General features: G+C 25.9%; 2 protein-coding genes and 1 long non-coding RNA gene across 7 annotated transcripts in view; 1 reads left to right on the forward strand and 2 right to left on the reverse strand.

Moving 5' to 3' along the window:
• Positions 1 to 732: 732 nt before the first annotated feature.
• Positions 733 to 3,649, reverse strand: LOC122720970 (actin-binding Rho-activating protein-like). Its single transcript, XM_043948128.1, has 4 exons — positions 3,446 to 3,649; positions 1,567 to 1,697; positions 1,238 to 1,487; positions 733 to 1,108 (listed from the first exon to the last, which is right to left on the reverse strand). Exons 1-4 carry the CDS (start codon positions 3,461 to 3,463, stop codon positions 1,001 to 1,003), a joined length of 507 nt encoding a protein of 168 aa, XP_043804063.1. The 5' UTR covers positions 3,464 to 3,649; the 3' UTR covers positions 733 to 1,000.
• Positions 3,650 to 5,472: 1,823 nt separating this feature from the next.
• On the forward strand, positions 5,473 to 7,713 carry LOC122721011. Its single transcript, XR_006347845.1, has 3 exons — positions 5,473 to 5,777; positions 6,593 to 6,740; positions 6,825 to 7,713. It is a non-coding gene; the product is annotated as an uncharacterized LOC122721011 (long non-coding RNA).
• A 3,327-nt stretch (positions 7,714 to 11,040) lies between these two features.
• Positions 11,041 to 17,821, reverse strand: part of LOC122721090 (myelin regulatory factor-like protein) — a 48,090-nt gene continuing 41,309 nt past the window's right edge. For 3 of the 5 annotated variants that reach the window (XM_043948353.1, XM_043948352.1, XM_043948349.1), the window contains exons 6-18: positions 17,302 to 17,565; positions 17,018 to 17,196; positions 16,608 to 16,812; positions 16,213 to 16,371; positions 15,801 to 16,130; positions 15,417 to 15,676; positions 14,971 to 15,318; positions 14,718 to 14,889; positions 14,499 to 14,574; positions 14,278 to 14,390; positions 13,933 to 14,186; positions 13,618 to 13,846; positions 12,734 to 13,526 (exon numbers count right to left, since the gene is read on the reverse strand). In XM_043948353.1, coding sequence (XP_043804288.1) covers positions 13,452 to 13,526; positions 13,618 to 13,846; positions 13,933 to 14,186; positions 14,278 to 14,390; positions 14,499 to 14,574; positions 14,718 to 14,889; positions 14,971 to 15,318; positions 15,417 to 15,676; positions 15,801 to 16,130; positions 16,213 to 16,371; positions 16,608 to 16,812; positions 17,018 to 17,196; positions 17,302 to 17,565 — 2,664 coding nt within the window. In that variant the 3' untranslated portion in view covers positions 12,734 to 13,451. Of the gene's footprint in view, positions 11,107 to 12,733; positions 13,527 to 13,617; positions 13,847 to 13,932; positions 14,187 to 14,277; positions 14,391 to 14,498; positions 14,575 to 14,717; positions 14,890 to 14,970; positions 15,319 to 15,416; positions 15,677 to 15,800; positions 16,131 to 16,212; positions 16,372 to 16,607; positions 16,813 to 17,017; positions 17,197 to 17,301; positions 17,566 to 17,821 lie in introns of those variants that run through there. The other 2 variants (XR_006347861.1, XM_043948350.1) reach the window with 2 other exon arrangements.

Consider the following 17,821-nt stretch of genomic DNA (forward strand, 5'->3'; position numbering starts at 1 on the left):
TAATCTTTAACATTATTGATATTCGATCAAAATTCAAAATGAATAATTAATAGAATAACGAGAAGTGGAAACAATAATTGTTGAAAAAAATATGTAAATATTTACTTATACATATTAAAAGTTATTTATAAATAAAATAATTACTAATTAAAAAATTTTTTATATTAAAAATTAAAATACATTAGTTTTGAAAGAGAAATGATGAAAATTCCATTTTACGTTCTATATTTCGTTTATTCACATACTAAGAACAAGTAGACAAAGAGAGAAGGATAGAGATAGATTAAAAATTGCGGAATCAACGCTATTTTCAGTGTGCCGCAAATGAAACATATAAAGTAAGGACAGAAAATATTAAAAGAAAGATAGAGATAAAATAAGAATTGATCAGTAGCGCCATCTCTCAAAAATTAAAAACATCTCTTTAAAGGGAGATTTTAAATATATTCAAGAGATGGCGTTGATTTTTAATTCTTATTCTGCTTTATCCTTTGATATTTAAAAAAGTACCTTTAATATTTAAAAGATGGCGTTAATACTCAATTCTTACTCTATCTCTATCCTTTTCTTACTATTTTCCGTTTTCCTTTATATATTTCATTTGCGGCACTCTGAAGATGGCGCTGATTTCATAATTTTTATCCTATCTCTGTCCTTTTTGCACTATTTGTTTTTCTTCGTTCTTAAATATCCAATAGAAGAGGTTCTTTAGATATAATGATTACAAAAGAATTCTTTTATAAAAAGATCTTTATTTCTAATAATTCTATGGAAATATCACATGAATATATATTTGTTCTTTCGATTATTCTTCGATTGTTTTTATCGATTTACATCAGTTCATTCTTCAAATTCACTCACTATCATACATTCATCTCGAATAAAAATTATAAATGATCATTCGCGTTATTTCTATGGTTGTATAATAAATATGAGTAAGGTAATGCGTTCGACTAAAGATACTTCAGCGTGGAATTATTCGTTCAGAAGAAAATAAGTGTTAACTATCTATCATCTCTTTTGCAATTTCCTTTATTCGTTGGTTGAACATTTCACGAATTTCTGTGATAGGTTTCACCAAATAGATTGGTACATCATCATCTCGTCTCTGTAACAGATTATAATTATAATCAATCATTGTAATTCTAATTTTTTATTAAAAAACTTTATGAAATATTTTCCTCTTAACAAGCAATATTTGATTTCAATTTTCGTATAAAAATTCATTATCATCTACCTGAAATAGAACTTCTCCTTCGAAATCCACGAATTTCTGTTTTCTAGCTCTCAGCAAAAGTCCTACGCATTTATTACTAATGTGGGTATAAATATTGAATAAATCTCCAAATGTGATCGCAATAATTTCTGGGTGGTCCCGACATGGTGTGCCTTCTTGATGAATGATCTCGCAAAGTTCGAGCACTTCTTTTAAAATATGTGCCGCAGCTTTTTTACCGCGAATGTCTGTTAAAGAGCCAGCTACTGGTCTGAAATTAAATATTTATTTTAAAAAACGTATCATAAAAGATAATATTCTTGTTAATTATATTTATTTTGAAAACTGACCTGCCATATTCATCCTTTGAAAATTTTTGTTTTTCGATATTTAAACCGGAAGTAAATGGATTTTTATTCTGTTTGTCTTTGTGTTTGTTTGCATATTGATCGAACATTGCTACTTTGTCACTGAGTTTTTCCTGAAAAAAAATCATCGAATCATAGAAATTAATTTTAATTTATTGCAAATAATAAAAAAAAATTGTATTTAAAGAATATAAAATTTATTTTAATCGTATTTCGATCATTTTTATATTAAAATTAAGTATTATAATTTGATATTTTTCTAAAAATATTCAGGAAATATTTAAAATTAATATAATACTTTTTCAATAAAAGAAAATATAAAATACCTATTTAAAGTTTATAAATAATAATGTAAGAAGTTTATGGAATATTCGACGCGATTACAATGTAGTCAAACAAAAACTGACATCGAATTATTGAAATCAACAGTGGAATTTCTAATCTTTGAATAATAAGCTAAGAAAGCATTCGTGTAAGTGTGAAAGTAACTTGAAAATACAATATTTCATTGATATCAGGATAATAGAATCAGTAATAAAATCTTCAGCGTTTCTTTCTTTTTTAAACATAGAAAGTCGGAAAAATTAAAATAATATTCTGGAAATTTAAATAACTTTCACTATATAAAAACATATTTTCAATAAATGGATTAAATCGTATTTTTCTTGTATAATATTTTTCAAAAATATATAAGTATGAAAGTGATTTTAATTTTAAATTAATTACTTATACTTTATGAAATAAATTAAGAAAGTGATGAAATTATTTTTATTAATAGCATTTTAATTATTATCTATATACGTATATATTATATATTGATAATTCTATTGTTAATCAAGTTAGGTTAGTTTTAGTTCTTGCAAATCTAAATATAACATAATGCATTTGAAATAAAATTATTATAATAAATATATTAATAGCAAATATTTTATCAAATTTTCTTTAAAATATTTTTTTTTCAATTAATAAATTAAAATAACTTTTATTTCAAAATATAAAATATAATCAATAAAAATTAATATCTTCCTATATCAATTTTAAGGTAGTTTTACATACGTATACTGCTTTATATAAACATATCACTTACATCCATTTTTAAAAACAATATAGAAATACAAGAGCCAGAAAAATTTTTATAACTTTAACCTGAAATTTTTAGATTTTTATTAATTTCACTGCTTAGTGGTTACTGCACTAAATATTTAGGACAAGTGTTAGAAAGACGGCAGAGCCACAGTGTGTCTAATCAACGAAGTTGGATAGTAGCCAATTTGAACCATTTAAAGAGCGATTCTGGCCATAAAAGACACCTGGATGGCTTTCTGACAAATTCAATATTCATCATTTAAATAAATTTCTCGAATACGGAAAAATAATCATTTAACCAAAATTATGAATAATGATCAGTGAATATAATGAGTAAGTATATTTACAATATACATAATATACTATATATATATATATATGTTTATTTACAAATATATATATGTATATTTATATTTGTGTTTGATAATTTGTATTAATATAGCTATAAAAAATTGATTGAAATTTATAATAGGTGTAAAAATTTGAATGTAAAAAAATAGATATGAAAATTGTAAAATACTGAAATGAAAATTGCAATGATCAAATTGAAAAAATATTTAAATGATCAAAAATATCGCAAATATTGTAGAAAATAAATAATGTGCAATACAGTCGATCCAGAAAAGTATTTATTTAAAATTCAAGTTCGCAGTCAGGGCTAAATAAAATTATCAGGTTATACCATGAGTAAGTTTTACTAATTAAGTTTTAAGAAACAATATAGAAATTCAACACTATCTACATATAATATAATCATATTTAAAATTATACTCACTAGCATTACGGAAGACATCGTTTCTGGATACTTTAATACAACTTTAATTTAATCTGATAAAAACTATGCAGAAAAACGAAGAAGCGAAATAGAAAATTAAATGGAAAAGGATTCTACTAATACTGTTTGATACTGTTTCAAATGAATACTATTATAAAAGAAATCGCGTTTGAGATCAGTTTCTATGGAAATATTCTTGCGACGTCTCTTGTACCTCGTATGTGAATGCAGCGTCGCGACGCCGGGCGTCTTTTTATAAGATACCAGCTACGTCAAAAGACTCCCACCAAAGAAATTCCACCAAGAAATATTTGCCGCGTTTCCGAGCCAATTCCGTGAGAATTCGCGCCGCGTCACTCGACTGGCACAGAACCGGAAATGATAATTCTTCGAGATCGGGGCAGCCGTTGTATCTACCCCTTCGTCTTGATTGACCAATTCATTTTTTCGTATGAGTAATCCATTTTACTTTTTGATAGAATAATTAAAAATTTGATAGAAATTTTTTGGATAATTAATAATAATAAAATTACAATTATTTATAAAACATTTTGAAGATATTTAGAATTGAAATGAACATAATATAAACATACATTTAATATATTATACATTAATGGAATATAGTCAGAATAGACGATATCTTAAACAAACAACAACTTTTAATTAATAGAATAAATTGCACTTAGAATATTACTGTGCATTTCGTATGTAACATCGCATGTCCTGATATTTCATTTTAAGTTCCTGTCGCGTATTTATATTACTTTATTAATAGCGAATATTAAATGAGAATATAGATGATTGGAAATACGGTTTGATTTTAAGATCTTTCGTTCTTGGAATTTCATACTTCAAGGAAACATGGGTTGTACGTTTATAAAAGAAAATATACGTGAATGTAAGATTAAACCTTCGTCTAGATCAATACATACGAATATTTTGCATTCCATGCTAATTTTAAATACTATTTTTCAATGAAATTCCAGTCGTTGCACATGGCCATTGTTTTGGCTGTACTTTGAATAGATATACAATTGCTTTAGAACACAGATGTGAATGAATGATCTATTCGCTTTGGTATTTTATTCTTAAATATTTTGTTAATCGCAATAGTAATTGTATTCAAGATAGTTCTTTGAAACTTCATAAATCTTTATTCAATTTTTATTTCTTCACATAGTTTAATATACATATTTTCTTATAATCATAGTCATTAATATATATTCATAATTCTCTTTATTCATTCAACATATAACCTGACACGTGTCGCATGTATGAATCATTAACGGATTCCAAATTTCTTTTTGGCACCTAAATAAGCGTTTCAAAAACATCGATCTTTCATCTTATTTAAGACAATAATCGTTGATAAAATTTCTAGCAAGTTCGAAAGTCATGAATCGCGCATGGCCCGTGATTTATGGCCATTCTTAACTCGTTCTGGTGTCTGATTAAGCTCATATATCGTCATCTCATCAGTGACGTTTCTGGTTTCTGAAGTTAATTTGAGAAACGGGTAATTTTCCTCATTAAGATGAATGTATATATATATCCATACTCGTTCCGGTGTCATTTTGGCAATGTTTTCGCGTTAAATATTCTCTAAATTGTCATGTGAACATCATGTAGATCAATTTTATAGATTCTGTTCCAAAATGATAATTAGAATTTGATTTTCGTTTAACGAGAAAAGTTTAGAAAAGTTTTGATATATTAAAATATATTATAAAATTATATTAAAAAATAGATTTCGAATAATTTTTGTGATATCTTATCTTGTTAATATGACTAAAATGATGATTTTGGATAATAATTTATTAACATGTTAATTAACATTTTGAATACTTGCAATTTATAAATTTTATAACCGATAACCAGTGCTACGTCTTGAAATATCAAATATTCTACATCCGTTCTAATTAAACAATTCTCCTTCCTCTTTTCACTGACCCACGCAACAGGTCACGTTCGCCATTCATTCAACATGAATCATGAATCATTTCGATTCTAAACAGCCGATCCACGAATGCTGGGTGTATTCCCGGCGCTATTGAAAAACCGAAAATTCTGACGCATCGTAGGTAAATTTAGTGCAACGTCCTCGAAAGAACGCTACAAGCCGTACGATGCGATTCGTATCGAGTTATAGTTCGTTGTTATTAACGTTGTCGCTGACGTAGCCATTCATTGATCGCGGCTGACGATGCAGAAACAGATCTAATTCGGATTTTCCGGTGCAGATTCGGTGGATGCTCCTTTTACGGTTCCACGCATAGCTATCAGCCTGAGACGTCATGCTAAAAGAAGAATGAGAAAAAGACCAGAAATATATGTGAGTACTTATTTCATTTCATAAAAGATTTTTATTAGTATAAAGATTTTTAATAATTTTTTTCTCCTATGAAAAGATTTTTAATAATTGATATTTTAATCTTTTTTTTAATCTAGATAGTTTAATTGATTCTTTTTTTTATCGATTATTTTATTGATTAATTTTATTAATCTCAAACAGAAAAGGATTGTAACCTCTAATATTCTAACCTTTTTTTTAATTTAAATTAATTTTAGTGTTATCAATGATCATAGTGCCATCTAGATGGCCAATGTGTAAGTCTAGTATTAAATAACCTATAAATAAAATTCCTATTAGCATTAGATAATACGTGATTCACAAATATTTATTCGTGACTCTATTAGGTAGTTTTCTTGACTGAATAAAAAAATAATATTTACATGTATGATGAAAATTTATTATCAAAATATTATTATTATTAAAAATATTTGTTATTACGTTAGGAAGTATTTAGAATGTATTTTTTTTGGATTAAATATTTTAAAGAAACTTGTAATTCGAACCTGTCGATCATAGATCGTAAAAAATAAGTCAAAATAAGTTGGTATATATATCTAAACTTTGTTACTTCTTTATGTCTTTACAATTCTTTATAATAATAATCCTAATAATTATATTTATAGATATATATTCAATAAAAATTTTGTTTTTAAATTTTTGTTTTTAATTTTTGTTTTTAAATTAATTCATAATTAAAAATTTTATCAATCTATATATTAATAAGATTACTTTTGTTTGGAAATAATAATATTTTTGTATATTTTTCTCCTTCCTCTCCATTTTTCGACACAAAGAAAGAAACAGGGGATAATGTGAGAAAACAGAATGAAGCTCTAACATAACACGCAAAATCACGTTATAAGCATATGCAAGATATAAATAAATAATTCCAGAGAATTTCATACAAATCGAACTTCTTTTAAAGTCAAATCTTTTTTAGAGGTAAGAAAAAAATTCTTTTTTATTAATTATTAATATCATTAATATCATTATTAATTATAAGCATGTTTTCTTATAATATTATAGGAAAATTACATGAAGTAATCAAATATACTACGATTGGCCATCGAAATGATAATAAATATATCCACTGCAGAAGGAATTTTTAATTCCTCTAACTGCGCAGCAAAGTCAACGGACATTTGGCAGCCAACATCGAATCAAGTAATTAGACGAATCCGAGTCAAGTTGATTACGTAATCATAGCAGATTCGAGTCAAAATTTCATAAGATGACAATCCAAACGACGAAATAAGTGAATTCCTTGTGAAAAAAAGCATTATTCGTTATAAATAATCTTCAGAATTTTGGGATGTCTCACAGAAAAAGCTCGGTCATTTATTTTTCAGAATGATATACAAGTTTTCTAGAATTTTTCAAATTGTTTCTTGGTTAACCATAATTATTTATAGATAGAAGGAATCCTAATTGAGAAGAAAAATTACTGTAACGCTGAAATCGCTGATCAGGTAAGCATAATATAGGTAAGTATGTAGAGATAAAAACTTAGATTTAAGTAAACTGTCAAAAAAAATGATTAATTTTTAAAATCCACTCAAATGAGGTAAGTATCAATATGGTAAGTATTTCAGGTAAGTATAGGTAAGTATATAGATATAATATACATAAAATTTGATAAAAAATCTTTATTTTTACATATCTTTAAAATTTTATTTATCATTTGTTCATTTATTATATTCTCCGAATAAGAAGACAAAATTTTAATCGAAAAACTTTGGACTTAGAATTTCTCAAAAAATTTCTCGAACGACCTCCTATCAACTCATGTTTTCCTAATACAAAGTCGAAAATTTAGCCAAAAATTTCGTTCGTTCAGGAATTTGGAAAATTCCAGGAATTTGACGTCATTTCTAGGAATTTCTAAAATTCTTAGAATTTGACGTCATTTCCAAGAACTGCCGAAATTCTTGGAAAAATTTCTCGAACGACCTCCTATCAACTCATGTTCTCCTAATACAAAGTCGAAAATTTAGCCAAAAATTTCGTTCGTTCAGGAATTTGGAAAATTCCAGGAATTTGACGTCATTTCTAGGAATTTTTAAAATTCTTAGAATTTGACGTCATTTCCAAGAACTGCCGAAATTCTTGGAAAAATTTCTCGAACGACCTCCTATCAACTCATGTTCTCCTAATACAAAGTCGAAAATTTAGCCAAAAATTTCGTTCGTTCAGGAATTTGGAAAATTCCAGGAATTTGACGTCATTTCTAGGAATTTTTAAAATTCTTAGAATTTGACGTCATTTCCAAGAACTGCCGAAATTCTTGGAAAAATTTCTCGAACGACCTCCTATCAACTCATGTTCTCCTAATACAAAGTCGAAAATTTAGCCAAAAATTTCGTTCGTTCAGGAATTTGGAAAATTCCAGGAATTTGACGTCATTTCTAGGAATTTTTAAAATTCTTAGAATTTGACGTCATTTCCAAGAACTGCCGAAATTCTTGGAAAAATTTCTCGAACGACCTCCTATCAACTCATGTTCTCCTAATACAAAGTCGAAAATTTAGCCAAAAATTTCGTTCGTTCAGGAATTTGGAAAATTCCAGGAATTTGACGTCATTTCTAGGAATTTTTAAAATTCTTAGAATTTGACGTCATTTCCAAGAACTGCCGAAATTCTTGGAAAAATTTCTCGAACGACCTCCTATCAACTCATGTTCTCCTAATGCAAAGTCGAAAATTTAGCCAAAAATTTTTTTGTCAAAATTTTCTCTTTGTATTGTGAAAATATAAGTAGAGAAAAATGACACATTAATTTTTTTGAGAATATCATGTACTTACCTAGTACTTACCTTTATATACTTACCTTTTTACATTGGTATTTTCGGGAACAAATCTTTTTTTCATCATTTTACTTAAATCTAATTATATACGTACCTTTTTTATATTTATTTTTTGTATACTTACTTTTTCAATCTCTTGTACGTCCAGAAACTGTAAAAAAATAAAAACTTGTATTATATATATGTATATTGTATAATTTACGAAGAATGTATCTTATTATTATATTTTTTAATTATATTATTTGAAAGATTTATAACTGTGACATTTAAGATATAAATATGTATTTATTTTGTATAAAATATGAATATGATGTATAAATGTGTAAAATTATATATACATAATACTATGATATAGATTTTCTTTATAGATTTTATTAAAATTTTTAATTAATTAATCAAAAATAAAAAAGACAATAAATTTAATGGGATATATCAGTTTTCTTTTCAGAGAATAATTTTTTTATGCAAATATAGATAAGGAAATGAATTATATGTAGATGATTGAAATATGTTGGAAATGCCAATCAGCGCCATCTCTGGAATGTATCAGAAATGATAAATTTGAAAAAGATTAACATGTAATGAAAAAGAATGAGAAGGATAAAAATGGTGTAAGAATTGACCATCCGTGCCATCTTTTAATTAATAAAAACATTTCTTCGAAATTAAAAGAATGATAAAGTAGAATGAGAATTAGATGTTCATGCCATATTCTTGAGTACCAAGAATATTTTAGTACGAAGAATTTGCAAGAGATGTCGCTACTCGTTAATTCTCATTTTACTTTATCCTTCCTTTAACATTCAGGAGATGGCGCTAATTAATTCTTATCTAATCTATCCTTTTTACACTATTAGTAAGCTATCCTTTATTTATATATTTCATTTGCAGTATTCTGAAGATGACACGGATCTATAATTTTTATTCTATCTCTATTCTTCTCATACAATTTTATTTTTTTTTTATCTATACTTGCTATTAACGCAGACAATAACTTATCAGAAATAAATTAATTAATTTTAATTAATTAAATAACAATTAATAATTGATTTACTATTATAATTAATTAATAATATTCAATTTCACTTTATATCAAAATATTTTATGCAAAATAAAGAGAAGAATATCTTTTCTGGAGCAATATCTTTATTTTCCTGCGAATACAGATTCATTACGTGTATATATATTTATATATATAGTATTTGTCTTAACAATATGTTCATAAATATATGAATATAACATTTACATGCGTTTCCCTTTTCTTCATTTTTATTTTGTTCAAATATACATAATTCTAATCAATATATAAATAATTCTAATCGATATTCGACGAACGACGATTAAATCATCACATTGATAAAATATGAATAGATATATATTAATAAAAAAGAGAAACATGTTATATTAAAACAGAGTATAATGAGACTAGTGTTTCAATCGTTCAATTTATTTATTGATTACGATCAATATTTCTTTTTTTTTTTTTTTTGTTTTTTTATTATATTTTTTTTCTAATCTGTCATATTCACTTTAGTTGATTATATTAAAATTAATTTTAATGATGAATATTTTGAATTTTACAAATTTTATTCTTTTTCCAGATATTGATAATAAGAAAATAAAATGTTTAACAAAACGCTTATTTCTTTTTAATTTTTAAACAGAATTTTTAAACAGAACTTCAATTTTTATATTTTTGATAAATATTCAATATATATTTATATTTTAACTTTTTAAGTTTTGAAATAAATGACTTATTTATTTAAACGTCGAAGATCAAATGATCCAAACCTAATATTATTAAGAAATTTTATATACCGTAATTTATTATATAATTAATTTTGTAATTTATCTTTCTCAATCAGAGAAATCATAATTAAAGTGCTCATAATAAAAAAACTCTTATCATTTTTTATTTCTTTTCAGAAGAACAGAAAAATATTCTAACATTTTTAATTGTTCTTCAATTTAAATTTTCTTTAAGAAAATATCTACAATATACATATATCTATTACATGATCGTTATTAATATTATTTATAGTATTACAATTTTAAGTAATTATGTTCCATTAAAATTACTTATATTCAATCATAAACTATAGACTTCATGCTTTTGCTACAATTAGATAAGAGTCATATTTCTTATGAAAACCTTAATTATGTATAATTACATATAATTTTTAATTCACTTAAAGACGAATTCTACAAAAAATGATATTTTTATCATTAGATGTACATCATTATATTCTAAGAACTATATGTACAAATCCTATTGATATTATTTAAAACTTACAAGATTACCATACTTATATTAAAAGAGATTTATATTTTTTTATGAAATGTTATCGTTATAGACATTTTTTATTTCTTATTTCAAGAATTATATTCAAGAATATCAGAAAACTTCTGCTTTATATTTTGTAATATTATTATTAACTTCATTTTTCTTTCTCTTTCTCTATTTTCTTTTTATTTAAAAAATAATATCTTCGAACGAAGTTATCCTGCAAGATAAATCGAATGTATAAATATTTAAATTGTTTCTTTATGATAACAATCGATATATATTAAAATATAAAACAATAATAAGTTCTAATACATTGCAGCAATGCAATAATGAATGTAAAAGCAAATAAAATATTTTAAAAAATCCGAAAATGATTATGAAAAATATACAAATATCGATTATTCATAAAATCTTTAAAAAAAATTATATAATATCCTTCTTTCTTATATGTGTTTTATACAGAATCTTTTTCCTTTTCCTTTTTTAAACAAATTCTGTACAGATAAAAATAATTGTGAACAATTATATATAATGAAAAATTAATATTACTGTAATATCATATGCAGGCTTGTTATATATATATTAAATATACATATATAATTATATATATATTAATTGTATAAATTATATAATTGTATTACAATAATATTAATATTCAAAATTCGATAATTTTATCTTCTTTTATCTGTGATAAATCTGTTCACAAAAACAGGAAATTATATTGCAAATGAATAAAATATTAAAAATGGAATGGAATTATGGAAAATATCTTGGAATTAAATCTTCTTACATTACTATTAAACTAATCATGATTTTTAATTCTTCAATATGTTATATATTATGTATGGAATTTCTTGTCTCAATTATATATAATTACTGTACAATAGCGTTGTGTTCTTTTTACATGATTTACGATTTAGATAAACTCTGTATGAGAGTTTATTCTTTTGTAAAAATATATATATATATATGTACGTTATTATATTTATATTCACTTAAAACTTACAATAAGATATCTTCGCGTAAGGAAAACATATGGACGGCAGAAATGGCGCATTATTTATTTTTGGTCGTATATACTTATATATAAATACAAAATTAAAAGAATAATAATTTTACTAAAGAATTGAGATTTTGTTTCATTGATATAAAAAAAAAATATGAAAGAAATTTTAAAATAAATTGTAATTTCTAAAAAGTATATACGACAATCCTTTTTTAATCTAACTTAAAAATAAATACATTAATAATCATATATATATATATATATTAAATATATATCTATATGTATATAGAATATTATTTCCTCCATTTTTCATGACTTTTAAAAGTAACATAATTAATAACAAGATAGCATTTGGAATCTCGCTAAATAAAAATTGCTAGTTTATATATGATTATATTACAAATAATGATAATAGTAGTCTTATTAGATATTGTGTTTAGCAACAATAATGACAATAATTTGGTCATATTAATGATGATCATATTCGCATGCAATGAATAATTGTTTAAAGAGTAAATGCAAATAAAATGTATGAAATTAATTCTACTATATAAAATGAATAATTATTATACAAATATCTTTTAGGAACTTGAAATTCTATGATAATGTGAATTTGCGTCAAATTTAAATAAAATTTAAGATGAAAAGATCTTAAGAAAGAAATTAATCAACTGAATAATCGATATTTTTTTGTACACTTTTAACAAATAGATATCTTTTGTTGAATTATGCGTTATTATTTCAAAATCTGTAAAATTTTTATTTCATTACAAATTTTATTAAAGTTCACTTTATGTAAATCATGAAATAGAATGAAATGTGCTGTACAAAATATATATTCTATAAATTAAAATCAAAATATAATTTGGCTGGAACATCGATTATTAATTTCTTTTCTTCTTAATATAGTACGAATATGTATCCGATAATAATAATAACATAACAATATTCTGTACATGAGTATAAATAAGGTAAAAATGATTGGAACGGGACGTTAATCCTTAATTATAGTTGATGGGTGTGATTTGAGAGAATTCTTATTTAAAATGTATATATGCATTGAGTCAACTTTAAAATTGAATCTTTAATATTAATTTAATTTATTTTATACAATATTTTACATTTAACAATATCAAAATTATCATTGATTTTATTTTCATATTTTTCATAGAAAAAAATTATAAAAAATTTAATATCACCCATCAACTATTCACGTTCTATATATCTTGAAAAAAAGCACGTATACTTTTCTAACTAATGAAATGATAATTCTAAATATTATTATGTTATATCTACTGCTTGAGTTCGTTTCTATTGAACAACAATTATACTATATAGTGTATTATAATAATATATAAAATACAGTTACAGATTTATTTGACGATATGTATAGATATATTACCAAACATATTGTAAGTATATAATTTCATACTTGAAGAAAGTGAAGACAAAATATATTACGAAGGCACAAGAAGGTCCTGTTGTGTAGATATTCAATAATCTTTTGAACAGAAACGTAAAATCTTTTTTATGAAATCGTATTTTTAAGAAATTAATTATTCTTCACAATCTCGATAGAAGTGCAACGTGTATTCCGAGTAATCAATACCATGTTTGTTCTTACAGATATTCTAAAAAAAAAAAATAAATAAATAAATAAATAAAAAATTAGTAAAAAATATGATGAAATTCGAGACAATAATAATATATTAAATTAACTACCTCTTGAGGTTGTACAGTAGGTATCCGAAACCTCAATGTTCTCCTGAGATAATGAGCAACATCGAGAGAAAAAGATTGATCTCCCCGCTGATTGTTAGTTTCAATATCAACCTTCAATTGAGTTTGCTGTTGCATTGTATATTTCCGGCCACACATCAAAGTTTCGTCAATACCAGGATTCGTTGGTGAAGAGCATTGCTGCACTAGTTGTCCATACCAAGACATTCCACTAAAATAGAAATTTTAAAAAAATTAATTATAAAATATACTTTTACTTCATGAAAATAAAAATTAGATTCTATATAGAAAACTTACATAAAGTGTAATGTAAGTTGAACATCTGGCATGTATTTGGATAAAGGAATGATGCAAGATATATTATTTGGTGTATCCTGGGAAATTGCAGAGCAATATTTTTGATCAAGTGATATATTAAAACTTTCTGCCACTATCCACAATTGTGGTTTTGGTTCTGGTGGTAATGATCCTGCAGCATTACTAGCAACTTCCGTCCAATCTCCACTACTGGTTTCTCTTCTTGTTCTTTTATGTAAATACTTGTAATTATTCTATAATAAATATAATAATTAATATTATTGTATGATTAATTTTTTTTATTTTTTAGAATTATCTTTAATAAATTTAGGAAATAACTATTACTTCTTTTACAAGTGTTTGCGTGCTTGGATCGGATGGACTAATACCATTCTGGAAACTTTTACTTATTTTACGTTTCTCCTCATAAACATTTAATGGTTGTTCTATATGATCTGCTAAAAAATTGAATTACAATTTTATATATATTATATATAACTAAGTAATATTTGCTATTATATTCAAAAAATAAACATATATATAATAAAATGTAAGATAAAACTTACAAATTGATTTCTTTTCTGGAGGATGATCTGGTTGAGGATCCTCGAATTGATGAATTTTGGCTGTACAACAAAATATCTGAAACATAATATTTGTATTAAAATAATTTATATTAAAATTTTATAATAATTTTATAATAATATATATAATATATTAATTTTATATATTTATATTAAAATAATATAAATATAAAAGAAAAATTTAATGTAAAAAAATCTTACTTGACATGGATTTTCAAATTCACTAAAATGTCTGGGACAATTCGATGGTCTACCCAATGGAATTGGACCTTTATTTACAGATGGATCCACTTCCGATCCTTGATCGTTTTCATCTACATTACTAGGAATAGCACCAGCACCACTTTTACTTAACCAATTTCCAGGAAATTCACTAAAATAATTTAATACGATATATTAAAATATTGTAAGTTGAAAAGAAGTAAAAAGAGACTATAGGCCTATATTTACAAACCTATTTTTTTCGAGTTTTGGCTGTGGTCCAGAATGACTAATAGGATACCAAGTAATTTCTTGAGAATAAAGTTGTTGTTTCGTATGAGGCGCTTGCGTGGAAAATGCATTCGTTCTCACGGACAAACTACTATCCGAATCTCTACTATGGGATCCATGTTTAGTATACAAAGACGACAACGTACTATCTAACAACGAATTATATCGGGAATCATAATTAGGTGTACTTGATGCTGTTGATGGATGAGCTGGTCTTACAGCCAACATTCCATTACTAGCTACCGCTGTCCATTCAAGGCTACTACGTTTTTGATATTCTAAAAAGTATAATGTCGCCATTGCAACTAAGCTGAAATTTAAAATTATATCGATAATAGTTCAAGTATTATAAAATATATTTATAAAATATAAAAATAAATTTAAAAAATCAGAAAGAATTTTAATTACCAAAACGCCATGATAAGAATAAGTATAACAATTATAATTTGGATAAACTTATTGCTGCATAGAAATTCGTCTTCCCGCTCGCTCTTTTTTCCTTTCCCCTGTACAGTGGCCTTACTATTGATAGAGGATGAGTATTTGTTACTTGATATACTAGAGATTGTACTAATCGAACTTTTCAGACTGTCTCCTCTTTTCAGCTTCGCTAATCGCTTGTTTATTCGTTCCAATTGATCAATGCGAGTTTCTAAACTATCTGTTACCTGAAAGATTTTATAAAATTTTAAAGCAAATCATTAGGAATTAAAATAAAATCTAAACAAAATAAAGATAAATAACAAATTTAAAAAATGAGAATGAAATATAAAAATTAAATAGAAATCTTACTTTACACAGTTCTTTCACAGCACCCACATTCTCCATGAATATCCTTTCTTTGTTTACCATAAGGAAATTCTCGATCCTCTGACCATTTGGAAGAACTATATCTCCAGCTGGCAATACAGCTTCCGGTAATATTTGTTGCACTTCCTGCGCTATGACACCCGTGTCTTCTTGCTGTTTGATACCTAAACCAGAATGCTGTGCAAATTCTGGTGCATATCTGTAACGAACCACTCTCAACTGTTGCACGTTCCGCAATTGTTCACGCGTGTCCACTTCCTGTACATTTTGCTTTGCACGTGCATCACTGGGTTGAACAATATGGCCAGTCACCTGTGAGTATTCATTAATAATGTTTCCTTCCTTTATGAAATCATCATATCTATTAAAATAGCATTAATAAGTTAAACAGTACCTTCATGTTGCCATGAATAACTAGAGCTTCGTCAGGCCTGTCCGTATTAATTCCAACTCGACCGGCATGATAAACGCTATCCGGTGCTGCTCCTCTTTGCCAACCACCTTCTGCACCTACGCCACTACCTTCAGACTCGAATTGACCAGGATTACTTGCCTACATTATTTTGAATACGATACAATAGAATAAATTTTTCTTTGATTTTTCATATCTTTAACAAATGTCAAATTTTATTTAATAAATAATTTAAAAGAAATTAAAGTATAAAGATTTTGCATTTGTAACTTTTCTATTCAAATTTAAGATATTAAGCATATTATATTTTACTTTTTCCATGAAAAATTAATTTTGAAATTAAATCTAAACGATATAGTAATTAAAAGTATAATTACTCTAACGATTATTCTCTCCGATGCATGAGCTACCACTTGGTAACTGGCTTGATCAGCAGTGTGAGCGTGGAGGCCAACAACTAAATGGAAATATCTTTGATCAGGATTCGGTTTCCCTTTCTTTCGCATATTGTTGCTGGTTGTTTCGCTGAAGTGAAGACGACCAACGGTTACTTTTGTAACACGCTCGCCGCCTAATTCCACCCTGAAAGCAGCTCTACTTTAGTGTAACGTAACCATTTTATAATTTTTATTTAGAAAACGACTAGAAATTTCGCACCAAAGATTCCGAAATGTTTGCATGATAATTTCTCATATGTGATGTAAAATGTTGAAACAAAAAAAGAATAATGCATTTTGATAATAGTTTGTACATGGATTTTCACACGTTCGCCTAAGCAACTACTTACGTCACCGGATGGAACGGTTTCTTGCTTCTGTCGCTTTGACTCTGCTCGACTCTGATCGTTTGTGTCGGTGATTCTACTTTAACACCGTAGAAATGCAATTGAAAGCTGCTTATCTTTTTCAACCCTTCACCAGTACGGACAAATATCGCTTCACCTTGAAGCTGAGCATGGCAAGTAATCTGAAAAATATTGATTTGATAAATAAATTAATATATATAATATAAAATGAAATGGAATAATATAAAGAAAGTATTATGTTCGATATTATTCTTTTAAATTTTTACCTGAAAATGATTTTTTTTCTGACACACGAACGCGTCGTCCGAGTTGCTGAAATTGAATCCTTTATCCGCATCCACCCGATAGTGGGGCACTGGAAGTTCTTTCAGATTATGATCACAGAGAACATGCCAGGATGTCTGCTGAAAGGGATGAAATCGGATACACTGGTAACTGGCGTCTATGTAGCTATTATCCGTCACTTCATCGCCATCGAGAACAGCACTGCTACTACTACAACTGTGTTCTACAGTTCCTAGTTCAGGTTCCTAAAAAAGCATCAATATATATAATATTATTTCAAGAAAGATTTTAATTTCTAATTGAATCTAATAAAAAAAATATTTATAAGTATAAAAACGTATGAAACGTATAAAAAGAAATGTATTTAAAGCTAGTAATATACATATGAAGATCACAGAGGTGATTATTTTATTTTTGTTGATTTTTTTTCTATGTATAAGAAAAAATTCTTCAATAGAATATATATAATTAAATGTAGAGAAACAAAACTAAATTTATCAT

Source organism: Apis laboriosa, unplaced genomic scaffold (assembly GCF_014066325.1).
Source record: "Apis laboriosa isolate Shangri-la unplaced genomic scaffold, ASM1406632v1 scaffold13_cov153, whole genome shotgun sequence".
NCBI classification, from domain to species: domain Eukaryota; kingdom Metazoa; phylum Arthropoda; class Insecta; order Hymenoptera; family Apidae; genus Apis; species Apis laboriosa.